The sequence below is a fragment of the Myxine glutinosa genome, chromosome 1, assembly GCF_964187855.1.
Source record: "Myxine glutinosa chromosome 1, kmMyxGlut1.1, whole genome shotgun sequence".
Taxonomy (NCBI): domain Eukaryota; kingdom Metazoa; phylum Chordata; class Myxini; order Myxiniformes; family Myxinidae; genus Myxine; species Myxine glutinosa.
In genome coordinates, this window is record NC_136261.1 from 61,124,103 (window position 1) to 61,143,361 (window position 19,259).

At 42.6% G+C, this 19,259-nt stretch overlaps 1 protein-coding gene across 2 annotated transcripts in view; it reads right to left on the bottom strand.

The window, feature by feature from the left end:
* The window catches only part of LOC137424551 (tetraspanin-4), a 430,033-nt gene that overhangs the window by 155,266 nt on the left and 255,508 nt on the right, over positions 1-19,259 (bottom strand). For both annotated transcript variants that reach the window (XM_068112126.2, XM_068112134.2), the window contains exon 4: positions 9,271-9,462. In XM_068112126.2, coding sequence (XP_067968227.1) covers positions 9,271-9,462 — 192 coding nt within the window. The remainder of the gene's footprint in view (positions 1-9,270; positions 9,463-19,259) is intronic.

The window sequence follows — 19,259 nt, forward strand, 5'->3', positions numbered from 1 at the left end:
CACCTCCGAGGATCTGGCTTTGGGGCAGAGAGAGAGGAGAGAGAGGTGCTGGCTCCGCAGTTGTGGGCCTGCACTTTTGCTGCTTGCTGCCTGGATCGATACACCATATGGACCGCAATTTTTGTGGCCGCCCACCATGGACCGCAGTTCTCTTGCGGGCAAGCACCACCCGTTGATGGACCTATGGGTCAACGTGGCACCTATGCCATACAGGTGAACCACTTTTAGTTGGCCCCCTGACGGCCACAATACAGAAATGGACGCGGTTGGTGCCTTTCTATATTTTCTAAGGAAGCTAGAAGGCCAAGCACTTCAGGAAGGCAAGACCAGCGGCAGAACATCGGCCGGCTGCGACACCACCGGTGACTATCGAACACTTTATTGGTGCACCGGATGGTGCTGACTGTGTTATGGGGTGGTGCTTTTGGTGCTTGGATGGGGTGCTCTGCACATTATTAAAGGCCATAAGGCCACAGAGCACTCGTGGGTTGGTGTATCGACGCTGGCATGCGTGCTCTCTCTATGCATAACATCTGCATGTGTTCCTCCAAAAACAGGTCCTGGATCGTAGTGTAAATATCAGTGTAGTCTTGTGTAAATAATGCTCCCTACCGGCTGTATGTTTAGTTTGAGGATTCTTTCCGCGATTCGGTTATCCTGTGGGTGTGTTTCTGTGAGGAGAAGGGTGCAACGTCGCAGGGGGACATATTTACTCATTTGTGAACATCTGTAAAACTGTCGCACTCAGGGTTGAGTTAATAGTAGAGGGAACTACATCTGAGTGCCACACTAACGTAGGTAAAAATTTATCGGGTCGGGACGCCCCGAGGTAGAGAAGGGTGCAATGTTGCGGATATGGGATTTGGCCTCCATCCATATCCGCTTGTAAATATTCCCCTATTTCCCCAATACTCCCCAACTATCCCCAATCCCCCATTCCCTAGTCCCATTGTCTGTAAACAACACTCTGTAGCCCCGACCTTCCCCTTTTTCCCCCATTAAATGTCGTGCCCAGGTTCACCACATCTCACGTAGACAACTATAGGACATCTTGCTAGTTATTCTTAGTCTATGTCAGTTAAGGACTCGTTTCCATTAATTCTGACTCTTCGTTGCACCAGAATGTGATTGTATGGCACCATTAGTAAGTTTAGGACCTCCCAATACCTCCCCGCATCTCTTCCTCATGGAACAACAACACCAACAACAACAACAACAGCGGGGGCGGCGCGGCGGCGGCGCCGGGAGTGTGCGTCCTCACTCCGGCTTGGTTAGCCGCCATTGACCATGTGCTCCGACGGGGTTACCATGCAGGGGCTCACTGTCAGCTCCTCGTCAAGGGCGGAGCCCGGTAACCCCCCGCACCCAATAAGAAGCGGCGGACCGATTCCATCTGGGGCGGAGCTAACGAGCCGAGGGCGTGTCACTCCCCGCTGGACATGCGCAGGAAGACGGAGGTGACGTCAGATGCGCCTCAGCTACGAAGAAGAAAGGACGCCACCTCCTAGCGCTGAGAGATACCTCCTGCATCTCTGGACCGGACCGAGTCGATTCTGCCCCTGAGCCAAGGTGCACCTTGAGCTATCGACTGCCTGCCCTTCCCAGCCATCAATCCCTGTGTGAGTCATTCTTGTCCCGTTTGTCTGTGGTCTGTCGGGATTAAGATAAGACCGTGTCTAAGTGCCCATCTTTCTGTGCTGTACCTCTGTGCCGTGTAATCTAAACGTTCTGCATAACCCATATTATATCCTCCTCCGGAGGTCTTGAGAACTGTACCCCTGGTGTCGTGTCATTTAACCCAGCCGTTGTGTCCTTTCCATCATTGATTTAGCATAGCGCGACTTAGTCAACGTTCGAGTGGAATCGGGTAAACTGTGCGAACACGGCGGCCATTCCGCTCGGCCCTTCATAACATCCTAATAAGTCGTGTCCGTAACAATATTATGAAAAGATCTGGATATTGGGCCATCTCAGATTCAGAGATTTGATTTTTGCAAGATTTCGATTCGATTGGGATCGAAGAGAACACCTTCTTCGTCTTCTGTACAGTGAAGTTGCCAGCCCTGAATTCTCTGGCTACATCTGGGTGCTTCAATGGGAGTGCAACCATGTCCCTCAGGTGAACAGGGACCCACCTGGCGTAGTGTGTGTGGTCTAAGGCATGGAACCATGGGACCAGTTCCGTCAGGGCATCAAGGTACATCGTGAATGAAGCCTGCCGCAGAGAACGCACGTAGACCAGTACCAACATCTCTAGTTCCAGCACAGTTGCCCAGTACTGAAAGTTGGGAATGTCTTCTCCTCTCTGGTGACCCCAGTCTTCGAACTCAGGCAGGTCTTCTGCATCATCAGCATATGTCATACAGTGGCGTTCATACGCACGGTGTTGCAGGATGTGCAGTGCCGCTGCAGTGATTTGATAAGCTCTTCTTGTGCGGGTGACGTGGGCAGCTCGCAGGAAGGAGTCGGCCGTCCCTGGCGTTGCAATCTCAGCTTGCAAATCTGCAAAATCTGCAAATCTTGCAAAAATCAAATCTCTGAATCTGAGATGGCCCAATATCCAGATCTTTTCATAATATGATAGTCTACTAGTGTGCCAAATTTGGTGCTTTCCTCACAAAATGCACAATTGTTATGCTATATTTAGCTTAGCTGCCGGACTACTGCCTTCTCACATCCATGCGTGCACAGTATGCTCCGCTACAGTTAGTATAGCTGATTCAGCATGCCTCTGCATTGCTCTCTGGTTTGGGCTTGATTCCCATAATTGTTCAGCAGAAATTCCTACACTCTTTTGGAGGAATCAACCAAGCTGTCGAGAATCGATTGATTTTCAGTCAGGGAAATATTAGTGACTTATAATAAGCGTTTGGATGCTTTGTCAGAAGTACGGGCCTCCTCCATCATTGCAGAGCACCGTACCCGGAAGGGTGACTTCAAAATGTAGAGATTGTTCAGTGTAGTCATTTTGTTTCTTGTAATGTAAACCTTTTGACAATTGAAACAGTTTACCAAAAAAGTTAACCAACCCACCCTCTTCCCCCAACAAAAATTAAATAAACATCAGAATCATCATTGGCACATGATCATGCCTCCAACAAGTGATATTTATGACGTATAAAGGATTCTCTCTTGTGTTTATACTCTGAAGACAAACTGTCTATGCTGCAGAAGCAGTCTCATATGGGAAGGCTTATGCTGGGTGGTTTGCCATTGCCTTCCCAGCTTTCAGCCATGGCAGGAATTGGTAATTTTTTCAGGGTGTAGCTGATAATTTGCCTATTCTTCATATTTAAAGTCTGCCAACTAGTGCGATTGATGTCTCAAGGAAGAACTAATCTTATACAGCTTATAGTAAAGTCGGGAATCGAACCCAGACTAGGCATCTCAATAGAGATCCTCAACCTATTATCCTCTTATCCTCAACCTATAATCCTATTATCCTCAACATATTATCCTATTATACTCAACCTATTATCCTCAACTTCATATTATTACCTATTATCCTCAACTTCTATTATCCTCAACTATTATCCTATTATCCTCAATCTATTATTTTTAACCTATTATTATTAACCTATTAACCTATTAATTATTAACCTATTATCCTCAACTTCTATTATCCTCAACTATTATCCTATTATCCTCAATCTATTATTATTAACCTATTAACCTAATAATTATTAACCTATTATACTCAACTTCCTATTATTACCTATTATCCTCAACTTCTATTACCCTCAACTATTATCCTATTATCTTCAACCTATTATTATTAACCTATTATTATTAACCTATTAACCTATTAATTATTAACCTATTATCCTCAACTTCCTATTATTACCTATTATCCTCAACTTCTATTATCCTCAACTATTATCCTATTATCCCCAACCTATTATTATTAACCGATTATTATTAACCGATTAACCTATTAATTATTAACATATTATCCTCAACTTCCTATTATTACCTATTATCCTCAACTTCTATTATCCTCAACTATTATCCTATTATCATCAACCTATTATTATTATTAACCTATTATTATTAACCTATTAACTATTAATTAAATGATTATTAATATTATTATTAACCTATTATTAACCTATTATTATTACTATTATTATTAATTAACCTATTATTCTCAACTTCTGCACCATCCTATTGGACTACAATGCATTATTTCATACATTTTTCTTGTAAAATAATCGTCGTTCCATCAAAGATGTAATGTTGAATAGCAGGGAATGGCTCTCTTTTTGTCATGATGGATGGCAGAGCAGATGAGCCATCTATTACGACAAGCCACCACAAGCGAATCTTAATGTTCTCGAGGAACAAGAAGGCAACCGCTAGCCCAGGTCGCCGATAAACACTGTGCGGCACATTCTAAATACTTTCCTAAGCACGTATGGCGACTAGGTATATTAGTTACGGGATGATAAATGCCCTCTCTGATAGCAGCATTTTGCATCTCCATAAGTGTTTTCCAAACAATCTCGAACCTGAAGAATCCCTGTTATCCAAAGGGCACTGGACCACCTATTATACCTTTATGGAAATGGAGCGTCTTTGCTGCCAAGTGCTGCGTGGAAAACAGATCGCAATAGGATCAATCAGCAAGGATTGTCCAGAGGCAGTTGGGTGAAGGTATGCAATTTTGGAGGTATTCATGATAGCTAATGCATATATATCAATATTTTGCTGATAGCGGAGGTGGCTTGTTCCCTCCGTGCAGACGCCGGACATCGATCGAAGACGAACAATTTTATTTCTACGACTTCACGCAACACCACTCGATATCTCGCAAGCAACAAGCCTATCCACAGGAACCCTCCCCAATCTCTCCTTTTCCTTTCCAAATTATTGTGTTTTCCTGCTTTTCGCCCTCCTTTTTCGTTTTTTTGTTCCATTTCTGCTTCAGCTACGGTCTCCCATTCCTCTTCTTTTGGTGTTTGAGCTTGTGTCAAGTTTGTTCACTCCTTCCCCTTGCAATCATTCTTCCCTTAGCCCATTCTTCCTTCATGTGTCCATCTGTTGTGTCCCTTTACCCTGATGTTGGTGTGTTTCCCGCCTTTCCACTTGTTCTGCCATGCTGCAGGCCATTTTGTGGTCTAGCTCTTCCAAGAGTCTGTATACGAAAACTACCAGTGTTTTCGATTTTTCCGTACCAAAATCGACTCCGACTTCTCATGAAATATGATCAAATCTCGTGAGATTTTTTTATAAAGCTTTGACATCTTATTCTTTGTTACATTGTTTATTTTTGGCCTGATGCTAAAGTTTTGTTTTTCTCATACCTGTCTGTGTGAGGGGATACATTATATTGATATTGGATTGTTATACACACAGGTGCAACCACAGTCGTTGCAATCATGCGAAGGTGAAATACTCCTAACATTTTGGCCAATAAGTAGTCTTCAAAGCTGCTCATTGCCCACGTATCGTCAGTGCTTCGCCGGAGCATCGTCGAGCATCGCTAAGCATCACCAGAGCATCGTCGAGCATCGCTGGAGCATCGACAAGATCCCGCTGGAGCATCACCGAGTATCGGCGAAGCATCGTTGAGCATCGCCAGAGCATCACCAAGCATCGGCGGAGCATCACCGAGCATCACCGAGCATCGTCGAGCATTGCCGGAGCATCACCGAGCATCGTTGAGCATCGCCGGAGCATCATCGAGCATCGCCAAGCATCACCAGAGCATCGCTGGAGCATCATCGAGCATCGCCAAGCATCACCAGAGCACCGTCGAGCATCGCTGGAGCATCTCCAAGCATTGCCAAGCATTGCCAGAGCATCACCGAGCATCATCGAGCATCGCCAAGCATCGCCACAGCATCAGTGAGCATCGCCGGAGCATCACCGAACATCACCGAGCATCGCCGGAGCATCGTCGAGCATCGCCAAGTATTGCCGGAGCATCACCGAAATTTACGTTTTCCCACCTTATTTTTGCTTTTCCACCCAGGAACCCATCTGTTCCCTTTGTTTTTGGACTCAACCATTCCCCCTGTGGCATTAATATAAAATAGCATATTTCCAGCATATTCCCCATATATTTTGCCCGTGTATTACCATTTTATCGCCGGAGCATTACCAGGGAATTTCCAACATTTATATATTATTTCCCATCTCTTTCTTTGCTTATGCACCCAGGGGCCCCTCTTGGTTTTGGCCTAAACACTGCCCCTGTGGCATTTTTATAAAAGAGCATATTGCCTGTGTATTTTTACATGTCGCAGGTCTACAAGAGCATTACGTCGCTGTTGTTGTTGGGGTTCTTGTCGGGGGTCGATTTTTTAAATGTGTACCCATTGGTCAGACAGCTGCCACACCACACTCACGTCTGTTCCAAAAAGAAATTCCCGAAAAAATCTAATCATATGTCAAATAATAGTATGGTTTAATCAAGCTGGTTAGAACGCATTGAATGTCAGAACACATTGGAATCAAGCATTACATCCTACTATAATTCACCAAATGTCTGTCCGTCTGCCTGTATGTTCCCAGGTACCGCAAAAACGGCTAAACCGATCGCAACGACATTTTGGGTGGGTAATCCTGGGACCCCCTGGAGTAAAATAGGCTATATTGATTTTCCAATTTCAGCCTTGGTCTCCAGCATTTTCAAGTTTGGACTCCCGCATAACGTTATTTTCCCGGGTACCGCAAAAACGGCTGCACCGATCGCAATGATTTCCTGGAACCCCTGTAGTAAAATCCTACGATACTTCCCCAAAATAACATGACAAACGGCTGAACAGTATTTCATGAACATTTCATTGCAGAATTGAGGAAAATCCTGATGAATTACGAACCTTTCGCGAATCCAGAAGTGGACAGATTACGGCAATGACCTGGTTTGATGATATCCCAATACAACCGTCATTTAAAACAGTATTTTGTTAAAGTATCAATTGATTATTGGAATTGAGTGAACACAATTACGATTTTGAATTCGCAATTGTATTCACCCAACCGTACGGAACTTTACATGAGGATTTAAATATTTGTTTAGGTCACGAATGTTAAAATAAGTTAGACAGTAAGCTACGGACTCAGCCCAAACATCCAAATACTCCTGCCCAAATCACATTCAGTCAAATGTCAAGCCTGGTCAGTAGGTTTGTGAAACACTTGGGCCAAAGACTGTTCTCTGGGCGACCCCAAAGAATGTGGTGGTCAATGGGGCTATTACAAAAGCAGCAGTAGTAGTAATAATAATAGTAGTAATAGTAGTGTCAAATTTAATCCAATACCTGACGGACGAACTCAGTTTCAAACCTGCCATTTATTTTTACATTTTTCATAATAATTTGAAGTATTGCATAACTTTTTTGTCTGCCCCTCTGTTCAGTTTAGTATTGTTTCCTGTTTGTGGTTAAAAAAAAAATCGAAAACAATGATGTGGAACAAACAACCTTACCATGCAAGATAGCATATGGGCCGAGAGTGTGGATGTTAAGTGTGTAAGGTGAAAATGCAACAAAGTCAATGGATGCGGAAAGTAAATGAGATGGAATATGTTCAGTTTATATATTATATTTATATATATATGTATATATATATATATATATATATATATATATACTAGCAAAAGGACCTGGAAACAATGAGACGCTTCCTGACGGGAATATGATATACACAATCTGGGTCCATCATCTAAGGGAATTTTAAAAACAGATCGCAGGTACAGTGGACTTGCAGTGGCGTATCGAGGAAAAATGACGCTCAGGGCGAGATGTGAAATTGCCGCCCCTCGTAACTTCCCATAAGTCTGTGTGTGTGTGTGTGTGTGTGTGTGTGTGTGTGTGTGTGTGTGTGTGTCTGTGTGTGTGTGTGTGTATATCCCTGTGTGTGTGTGTGTCCCTGTGTGTGTCCCCACGTGTGTGTCCAAGTGTGTGTGTGTGTTTGTGTGTGTCCGTGTGTGTGTGCAGTGTCCGTGTCAGGCTATAACCTTTTTACCATTTGCGTTTTGTTATCAAATTTTCACCAAAGCTTAATTATGAAAATATGGAGAAGGCAAATTTATAATTTTGTCAAAAGGTCAAAGGTCAGCATCACATAAAATCATCAACTTTCATGCGATTGACCTGATTTGTACCTTTATTTCATTTTCACACACAATTAAAAACTAAAATGTGATACGCTCTGCAAACTCTTAATCTGAACCGGTTATTAAAAATTTAAACTTCAGAATTGAGTTTTTCGTCAAAAGGTCAAAGGTCAGCATCACATAAAATAATCAATTTCCCTGTGTATGACCTGAAATTTTAAGAATTTGCATATTGGGTCAATTAATTTGTTAACCAATCAAAAGCTAGAAGCAGATTGTTTTTTTTAGATCTAAAGTTCAAAGTTCAAGGCTGCATGAAATCATCAATCTTCATTTTGTATTTTTTTTAAACTGTTTTCGAAGAAGAAGAAGATGTCGGAATACAAACGGATGCGGATGGGCTTTGCATTTTCAGATGCTTTCTGGTTTAGCAGTTTGAACTGCTGTTAAACTCAATATAAGTTGGCTATATTGACTCAATATAATACTAAACGACACTCAATAGAGAGCATACCTCCACCTGGTTGGCCATATCACTCAATGGTGAAGAATCACTTAAAAATTAAATAATTCTCATATCCGAATCCATATTCACATCTTCACCAAAATCGAATCGAATCATCCTCGTCAGCCACCCAACCGGTCCACCAGGTTTCGTCCAAATCCGTCCAAAACTTTTTGAGATATCCTGCTATGTATCGTTTTTGGCCCGATCTCCCAATGGTGAAGAATCACTTAAAAATTCCAGTAGCCGGATCCGAATCCGGATCTTCACCAAAATCGAATCATTTCGTCCGTGTCACTACGTCCACATAGTTTTGAGATATTTTGTTCACAAACGCACAGACTGGGGTGAAAACATAGCCTCCATCCACATTTGGTGCCGGAGGTAAGAAACTCTATATATATATATATATATATATATATATATATATATATATATATATATATATATATATATATATATATATATATATATATAATAAAATGTGGGCATCTAGGACACGATGGACTTTCCTTGTATATCATATTGTGAGTTATTAAAGTATACTGTAATAAAATGGCTTGTGAGATGGCGTAAGAATTTAAGTATTTCTCTTGTGCATTCTCATGCTTTGAGAGAGTGCAGTCGGTCATACAAGACTAGTCCGACATGAAAAAAGCCAATAACGGCCGATCGATCCGCCGCCGACCAAAGTGAAACCTACGCTGAGGAGAAGGCACCGGTTTTCCTTGATGGCTCCAAGGCAGCCGAGAAATCCGACCACCATGATAATGGTGCCAGCCGCAATGAGGACATTCGCCACGGACAGGAACGGGTAGCTGGGAGATATCGTGGCAAAGTCCCCCTGTGTTACTGCCAACCATATTCCCACACCCAGAACTCCACATCCACCGAGCTGCATTCAGGTGAGAGGGACAGAGAAAGAGAAAGGAGTTGACTAAGTGAAAATAAAACAAAACAAGATGGCCTCCATGTCTCTGGAGAATATTTTGACTGTTTGAGTGTTGTTGGCCACGATCGTTGTTCAACAATGTGTATTGTTTGTTCCGTATTGTTCCTGTGGTTGTCTTATAAGCAAAACAGACGTTTTATTCAGCTTACCTGAAAAAAAAACATGTTTTCATCTGACATAATGGAAAATTCAGCACTCAAACAGTTAAGGTACAAGATCCAGGGAAATGAGGACAATTAATCAATAAATCAATACAACACAATGGTATGTGTCATTGTCAAGCAAGAAGATGTAAGAAGCAAATCAAATGTGCAACTGTGAAGGTCTATCTATATATATAAAACACAGTTTGTGTGTGTGTGTGTGTGTGTGTGTGTGTGTGTGTGTGTGTGTGTGTGTGTGTGTGTGTGTGTGTGTGTGTGTGTAATGTTACCGATAGACTCCTAAACGGAGAGGCTCACGTGCTTGATATTTGGCATAGACATGGCCATTGAGCCTGGGACGAACATGGCCGAACTCAAAATATTTGACGATCCATATTTTTTATTCATATTTACCTCAGCGCATTTCAGCGCATGGAATCAACGGAATCAGAGCAGGTGGGCGCTGATTCGCTCAGAGCGATCACGTGATGACGCTATGAACGCTATGACGCTATGACGCTATGAACGCTATGACGCTATGGACGCTATGACGCTATGAAAAAAGAAAATCGCTATGACGCTATTAAACGCTATGAAACGCTATGACGCTATGAAAAAAAAAATCGCTATGAAACGCTATGACGCTATGAAAAAAAAAATCGCTCGCTTTGCCAAGGGGCTCGCTCCCCCCCCCCCCCCTCGTTCCTCTCCCCTCCCCCTCCCTCCCCCGCCCGGCAATGCCAGGTACTTCTGCTAGTATGAAATAAAATAGAACGTGACTCGGTGTATCAATAAAACCTCTCTATTCAGCTCACAGCCTGGAAACTTTAAATTAAATTTCAGCCTCAGGAAACCCTTCCTTACATAAGGGACCCATGACACTAGGATATTGAGCAAAGTTTCTGCCACTGGGACTCTTCAGCACAATCCACCCTAAAGAGGAAAAGATTTACAAGTTCAAAAATATTCGATTTCTTTTACTTTCTGGCCTTTGAGAGGAAGAGGTGCAATTGATCGATTGAATTTTTTCACTTAACACCACGGTTTATCTTTCTCCGAGAGCAATGGATTTTTTAATGGCCTCTGAAAGCCTTGGATTTCACTGGCAAAGGCTCTTTGAAGGCCTTGGAGATTCATTACACAAAGAGAAGGGCACCGTGAAAAAAATCAGCAAAAAGAAAGAAAAATACAAGCAGTCAATATATCCACCATATCCATCAATATAAATATTACCAATAAATAAGGATGCAAGCACTCATCAAGAACAACAGCTCCCATCAACACCTTCAAACTAGACGTGCAGATTTTACGTTTAAATAACTAAACAAATAAAGAAAAAATTGTGCACATTGTGGAGATGCTCAAAGTGTACATGTAAAAAAATAATACTAATATATATATATATATATGCATATACATATTATTCGACGTTGTGTGTTGGCAGGGGAGATAGTAGAGTGCACATATAAATTAGTAAATGATTCAAGGTGGTATGTAGGTAGTACAATGGTAAAACGTATACCAATAAACAAGAATTAAAGTTGGCTTGTCGGTAGCAGCGATGAAAAAGTGCATATAAATAAATAATTCAAGGTGAAATTTCCGTAGTGGAGATGGTAAAGTGTATCCAAATATATAAATAAATAATTCAAGGTGAAATTTTCGTAGTGGAGATGGTAAAGTGTATCCAAATATATAAATAAATAATTCAAGGTGAAATTTTCGTAGTGGAGATGGTAAAGTGTATCCAAATATATAAATAAATAATTCAAGGTGAAATTTTCGTAGTGGAGATGGTAAAGTGTATCCAAATATATAAATAAATAATTCAAGGTGAAATTTCCGTCGTGGAGATGGTAAAGTGTATCCAAATAAATAAATAAATATTTCAAAGTTGTGTTGGTAGTGGAATGGTAAAGTGTATGCAATTATAGAAAAGTTAAACGTCGTATGTCCATGGTGGAGTTGGTGAGTGTGCATCTACAAATAAATAAATATTTCAAGGTTATGTGTTGGTGGTGGAGATGGTAAAGTGTATAAAATTAATAAATAATCCAAAGTTGTGTTTTTGTAATGGAGATGGTAAAGTGTATATAAATAAATAGTTGTTCCCAAAATAATATACAATCCTGCACTATTCTCCCCTGTAAAAAATTTAATAATTGCCAAAATTCGGAAATACAATAGTGTCCCATGACTTCTGCCTCTGATACCAAAACCATTTGGCCTGCCTTATGCCAAGGTATTACCACATAGACGTGTCAAATATGAAATAAATGCGACTAGTCATTTTCGAGTAATGTCTGGATGCATTTATGACTGGACAGAGGCCGGACGGACGGACAGATGGACGGACTCACAGCATCTAAAATATAAGACCCCCAGCTGGGCTGCGCAATGTCGGACTGGCGCCAGGTTGGGGGCTAATAACAACAACAATAATACAATTAATTATTGCTCCAATGCAATCCCAGATGTATCCAACCACGTGTGAATGCTTTCAGAGCTGAGCTGTACATAAAGCCTCCTCTTCACTAGCATTGACAAAAGATATGTATTTGTTGACAGATCCATTGCTATTCAGAATCTTTTGAATGTCAAGCAAATCAATAAGGAAGGTATCGTCTGGCTTTTTGTTTTTGGATACAATGTGTAGGCTCGTGGATCGAGAACACAGAACGGACCAGGACGTAACAGAACGAAAAGTACAGCATAAAGAGAGGAAGAGTAGGGGAAGGCACACACCAACAGCAGTGTTAAGGGACAAAATGAGGGAACTTGGAGAAATATTGGACGTGGGGAAGAATGAGAGCAATGGGAGGACACAGAGTGTGAACAAGACGATCAAAGAAGTGGAAGGAAAAACTGGAAACATGGAAAGAGATGCGCTTGGGGTGGATAGCTTAATGGGGTAAGCATCATCAGGGTTGTAATTGGAGAATGACCTGCAATGGTAGTGAATGGCTGGCTTTATGCTCTGGAGGGAAGAATAAGATTGAACAATCTGAGGACATTGGTTCCACAGGTAGGAGAACAGAGAAACGGATGAACAGAGGAGAGCAGTGTGTTTAGCTTTTGTGAGTTTCACCAGAAAGGGGTTTACTGGAAAACCACATGTACCTGACAGAACCCAGGAGATTGGGGGTGTGGTATAGAGCATGTAAATTGCAGAGGATGCAAAACCAGGAAGAACACGGTGGAAGACAGAGACCACTGCCTTGTTTGAGATGTGAATGTGACAGACCCAAAAACTCAGCTTAATCGCAGGAGATTTCAATGAACTTGAAGGCCTTGGTTTCAATGGCTTCAACCTGAGCAAGGTGTGCCACAGGGGTTCCAGCCAAAAAGGGAGCGCAATACTCCATCAAGCTGTGCACGAAGGCTTGGTAGATAAAAGATGGTTCAGGTGTGCCAACGAAAGGCTTTGCATGACGGAGGATGCTCATTCGGCGAATAGCTCTGGAGGCCAATTATGTGGTTATGGTTCTAGAAACAACTAACAACTCTAGAGAGACAACCCTGATCGATCTCGTAAGATTGCGTGTTCCTTCTATCCATTTTCTTGTGTTGTTTGACCACCTGATCTGTACAGGTTATTGATCGTCTTGTCCTTCCTTGTGTTACGGGCTCCTCCCCGACCCCCTGGGCACAGTGTACCTCCGCGCCCCGAGAGGAGCCACGGCAGAAAAAATATGTTATTCTGTGTCAGAAATCAATAGGGAAACCACACCAATGGTTATCACCAAACAAATATTATATTAAAAATCACACAAGAATAACGGTACAATAATAATAGCAATCAAAAGTACAATCAACACATCTTATGATGGTACCATCAGCTTGGATAAGATAACTCACTGTGCTCCAAGTGAGTGAAAAAAGAACATTCCCCAATGCCTCTATGGCTCAAAGGTGATCCCCTCCAGCTAGCATCAGAGCGATATCGAATCGAAACCCGAACCCCGTTCAGATGACGGGCCCAGTCACTCCGCCAAAACAGCACAGAGGCGTAGGCGGCCGAAGCGGCGCAAAGAGTCACGTGGTCCAAAACCGCGTAAGGCAAACTCATGGAGGAATGGGAAATCCAAAGGCGCCCTCCAGGTATGAACATTCACGGTTCACCGTCAGCGAAACGCAAATTAATCCTCAAACTCCGCGTTGGACACACACATCCCAGATAGACGTCTGAATGGTGAAAAAAGCTGACGCGAAGCAAAGACCTTTTGCGATGAGCAAAGCACGAGTGTCAAAATGGCCGACGGCTCGTACTTGAGTCGCAACGACCCAGCGATGATTCTTCAGAATCCAAACGCCAAAGCTGACCACGCAGGTTTATCAATCCCAGCGATAACACCTATCACAGGAATTCCTTTCAAGGAAACTCAAAGTTCACTCGTGACTTTCGTTCGACAACGCTCGCTCCGGAGCTTGAAGTGACCAGCTTCTTGTCCGACTTTTTGCCCCGCCTTCTTTTCTTCTCCTTCCGCTTCGTCGTCGTCCGGTTCCAGTTTCATTTAAAACCTTAACCTTTTTACCTTTCGAAAACAATAACCGCCATTTCCCTCAAACCACAATAATAATAATACATGGAACCAGAAATGTTTCAAGTGGATGAAAACGACAACAGCGGAAGTGATGAATCCGTAACACTTGTTCCCCATATTTATTTTGTAACTAAACCTTAACTATAGAAAATGTTTTCCCACCTTTTGTCCCCAGCACGTTTCACCGCCAGGTTGTGCTTCGATTGGGTGATCCGGAGGGAATTCTTATGTAATTCTGAACAGGAACTTTAACATCATTTCGGCCAAACACACGGGCTGTACCATTGGCTCAGTCAGACCATGTTAACAGACCATCTGACGTGGTAGTAATGTACAGACAAAATAAAGTTGACTCTGCAAGAATCACTAGTAGACTACGACTACGACTACTACTTTAATGGCCCAGATTGTTCCCACCTTCTTGTGGGATCAGCTGGGGAAAGTTTTGGTCTTTTATCAAGTTTGAAGAAGTGACTTCTGTGTCTTAATATTTGTGTTTGACCCAAACTGATTGGGGCAAGAATTTGTAATTTGTTTAGGTTTCTGGTGATAACTCAACTTTTTATACAAGGTCTGGGCCCTTGAAAGAGTGAGGGCACAAAACAGATCAGGACACAACATTGCAAAGGGTACAGCAGGAGAAAGGGGAAACAGCGACAGCAAGGCATAGGGAGAAAGATGACGGAGACGGACAACTCGGGGATGCAGGTAACGATGAGTGGTAGGGAAGAAAGCAAGTGAGGAACAAGATGGATATGTAGGCAAAATTTTGGGAGGGGTGGGGGTGGTTTAATGGTTGTAGGTAAGATCATGGTTTTGTCTGGGGAAGGTTCAGTCACTCAAGAGTTTGAGTCAATGAACCTCTTCGGGAGGGTTGTTGAGAAGGTAGATTGTAGGATGGTCCTTTTGGAGAGAGAGAGAGTGAGTGTGCGGGATTTCTCAGGATTGAAAGACATTTTTCAAGTGTTTGACCAGATAGTGATTTTTGTCAAGGTGTCTGAGGAGAGGAAAGAGGCTTCTGCCTGTCTGTCAGAAGGATGAAGGATGACACGACAGAGAGTGAGTCATCAGCAAAGACATAAACAGGATTTTCCAGAGAGTCAAAAAGATTATTGATAAAGATTAGGAATACGATGGGGCCTGGAACACTGCCTTGGGGTACTCCAGCCTTAACAGGGAGAGGAAAAGAAGAGTTCCATTAAGATTCCACATGTTAGCTACAAGAGTGGAGTAAGTAAGCAATCCAAGAGTGGAGTTGGCCTTGGATTCCATATGCCGACAGCTTGGAATACAAGGCAGAAGTTGCCAGGCTGTATCGAAAGCTCGAGGTATGTCAAGAGAGATCGCCCTGATCTCATTCTGATATTGAGGGCCTCCATCTAATGTTGAGAGAGTAGAAGCAACATGTCTATGGTAGAGTGGCCAAGTCTGAATCCAAACTGATGATCTGAGATGAGGCTCTTGGAGAAAAGGAATGATTTTATGTCAACTGCGATGATTGATTCCATGACCTTGCTGATGATTGGAAGTAAGCTAATTGGTCTGTAGTTGAAGGGATCTATTTTTTGCACGTTTTATGTAATGCTGTGATGCTGGCTGATTTCCAAGCAGATGGAAGATCAGCTGCGGTAGATGACAGGGTGAAAAGGACATGGAGAGGAAGTGCAAGAGCAGCAGAGGAAGCTTTAAGGATGCATGAGCTTATGCTATCTGTGTCCAGTTGCAGAATCAGTCGAGGGTTACCAGAAACGTATGCACCTTCTCAGATTAAATAGACACAGTATCCAGGAGCAGTTGGTTGTGACACTGTAGGGTGTGTACAGGGAGTGGGGGGTTGGGGACACAAGATTTTGAAGCAAATACAGAATTGAGGAATTCGGCCTTCTCACAAGCAGAGTCAGCTGTGGTGCCATTTGAGTTGAGGGAATGCATGTAAGGGAGGCATACACTAGAGACAGACTTGAAGGCACCATTGGGTTTTAGAGGAGGGCGACAACTTTGAAAGCTCATTCTTGAGATTGGACAGATGTTGTTTTCTTGTTCTCCTGAGAGTAGACACACTTGTTGCGGGATTTGTGCAATGATCTGAAGTTACCTTCTGTTGGATTTGCCTTCCAGCAGGAGAATGCAGGTTGTTTAAAAGCAACTGCCTCGCATCAGGATTCAGAGAACCAAGAGCGGGAGAATGGGTCAGATAACTGAAGACGAGTTGGGATGAATCTGTGCATAAGAGAAAGCAGGTTTTGCCACCTGGTGATCATAACTCCAAGTTTGGTGAATTTATACCCAATTGTTTAGCAGGCGATAGCGTGTCAGACGGACAGATGGACAGACAGACAAAGAGACAGAGCCAATTATAATATCCTCCCATTGTTTTCAAAAAGTGTGGGGATAACAATTCGACATTGTTGGTACTTGAATTGACAGTATTCAAACTGGTGACATTGATCTATGTAAGACCCTGTGTGAATTGTTACCTCTGCCACCAAAGGTGGATGGAGGTTATGTTTTCACCCCTGTGAAAGGACATGTGGCCAAGTACCCCTGTACATACCATACCCCTGTTTCACCCCAGTCTGTTACTTGGCCATTTTTTTTCTTCTTTTTGCAAGTATGTTGATCACTCCGGTTTGTGTGTTTGTGTGTTTGTCTGTCCGCTCACTTATACTTGCCTACAGCTTACAGTTTTTAATCGATTTTCACGAAACTTCACCAAATTGTAGATTTCGTGGTCCGACAAATTCCGATATATTTTTGAGGTCAAAAGGTGAATCACTTTTTTTCAAATTTCTAAAATCCTCAATTTTCATCCGATTGACTTGGAATTTGAATGTGATTTTCATATCGGCTAACTGAATTCAACCACCAACAATTTTTGAGATCAGCATAGGCCAAAAGGTCAACATAGGCCAAAGGTCAACCACTTTTTTTCAAATTTATAAAGTCGTCACCTTTAATCCGATTGACTTGAAATTTGAATGGGGTTTACATATCAGTTAACTGAATTCAACCAACAATTATTTATGAGGTCAAAAGGATGCTCTACTGACTGCCATTCTGCTTTGTTCTCTTTTGCCAAGTGTCGCTCTATGGGTGATTTTTCATTTGTCCGTTTGTTTGTCCGTTTGTTTGCAAAAAGTTGTGGAAGGATTCGGATGAAATTTAGCAGAGATGTAGCATATGTGACAAGGACGAAATGTTTAGATTTTGGTGAAGATACGGATACGAATCCGGCTATTGTAAAATTTTAAGTGATTCTTCGCCATTGGGAGATGGGGCCAAAAACGATATATAGCAGGATATCTCAAAAAGTTATGGACTGATTTGGACGAAAATTGTTGGACATGTTGGGTGTCTGACAAGGAAGAATGGATTCAATTTTGGTGAAGATCTGAACATGGATTCGGATATGGTAATTATTTAATTTTTCAAATGATTCTTCACCATTGGGAGATAGGGCCAAAAACGATTCATAGCAGGATATCTCAAACATATATGGACGGATTTGGACGAAACATGTTGGACAGGTTGGGTGTTTAACGAAGAAGATTCGATTAAATTTTGGTGAAGATCTGAATATGTATTCGGATATGAGGATTATTTAATTTTTTAAGTGATTTTTCACCATTGGGAGATAGGGTCAAAAGCGATACATAGCATGATATCTAAAAAAGTTATGGATCGATTTGGACGAAACTTGTTGGACAGGTTGCATGTGTGACAAGGAAGAATCGTAGCATGTTTCTACATTAAATAAATTCTGTATTGTGATTTTCTGGTCTACTCAGAACCCACCTTTAGAGGTGGGTGGTAGCAGACCTACTCAGAGATACAAAACATAAACTGTTCACCAGGCGTAATTATGCTCTTCACTGAGTGCCGTTGTAGTTTCACTTGAATTGGTGAATTATTAAATTATTGAGGAGACTAAATAGGAAAATAAATCATTAATAAAAAGGCTTTAGCCCATCATTCTTGTGGCACTCTCTCATTCAGTGCCAGTGTTTAAATTGGGCCATGATACATTATTTAAAAAAAATTAAGTAAAACACATCTAAACGGACAGGTGGACACCTATTGTACCCAGAAGTAAACAGAAGCAGGAAATAGAATGGCCAACATATATAATATGTATGTATATATATATATATATATATATATATATATATATATATATATATATATATATATATATATATATTGTTATGGACCGGGGTTCAGCTGAGGTACCCGGCTTCTGATAGGTACCCGGCTGAGGTACCCGGTACCCGGCTAGCTGAGGTACCCGGCTTCGCCCGGGTTGAATAAGAATAATACAAATATATGATGAAAAGAACATGTATATTTTAGAGCAATATCACAGTACATTTCCTACATGACGTTTTGTCAATTTTCAATTTCTCAAAACCTCTTGGTATACAACATTTCTGGTTTTCTTACTTGGTGCCAAGACATAAAGATTGCTTGGTTTTCCAACCCTCGAGCAGCCCACGTACAGCTGGCCATGGGAAGTACCCGGCATTGCCGGGCGGGGGAAGGGAGGGGAGGAGGAAGGGGAGGGGAGGGGAACGGGGGGGGAGGGGAGGAGAGGGTGGGGAGGGGAGAAGAGGGGGGGAGGGGAGAAGAGGGGGGGAGGGGAGAAGAGGGGGGGAGGGGAGAAGAGGACGGAGGGGGAGGAGGAGAGGGGAGAAGAGGAGGGAGGGGGAGGAGGAGAGGGGAGGGGGGAGGGTGGGGAGGTGAGGGGGGAGGGGGGAGGGGAGGGGGAGGGGGAGGAAGGAGGGGAAGGGGGAGGGGGAGGGGGAGTGGAGGGGGAGGGGAGTGGGAGGGGGGAGGGGAGGGGGAGTGGAGCAGGAGGGGGAGGGGGGAACGGCTAGCTTGGCAAGCGATAGCAGGCTTTTTACTTTTATTTTTACCTCAATGAGGGCTATATATATAGTCCGTGCTTGGAGCCTTCAAGTTCAACATAAAGTTTTTTAATGAAAAATAATGCAGATGTATAACAATCCACCAATGCAAGTTCAGAAATGAATGCAGATCCTTTACTTTGCGATAC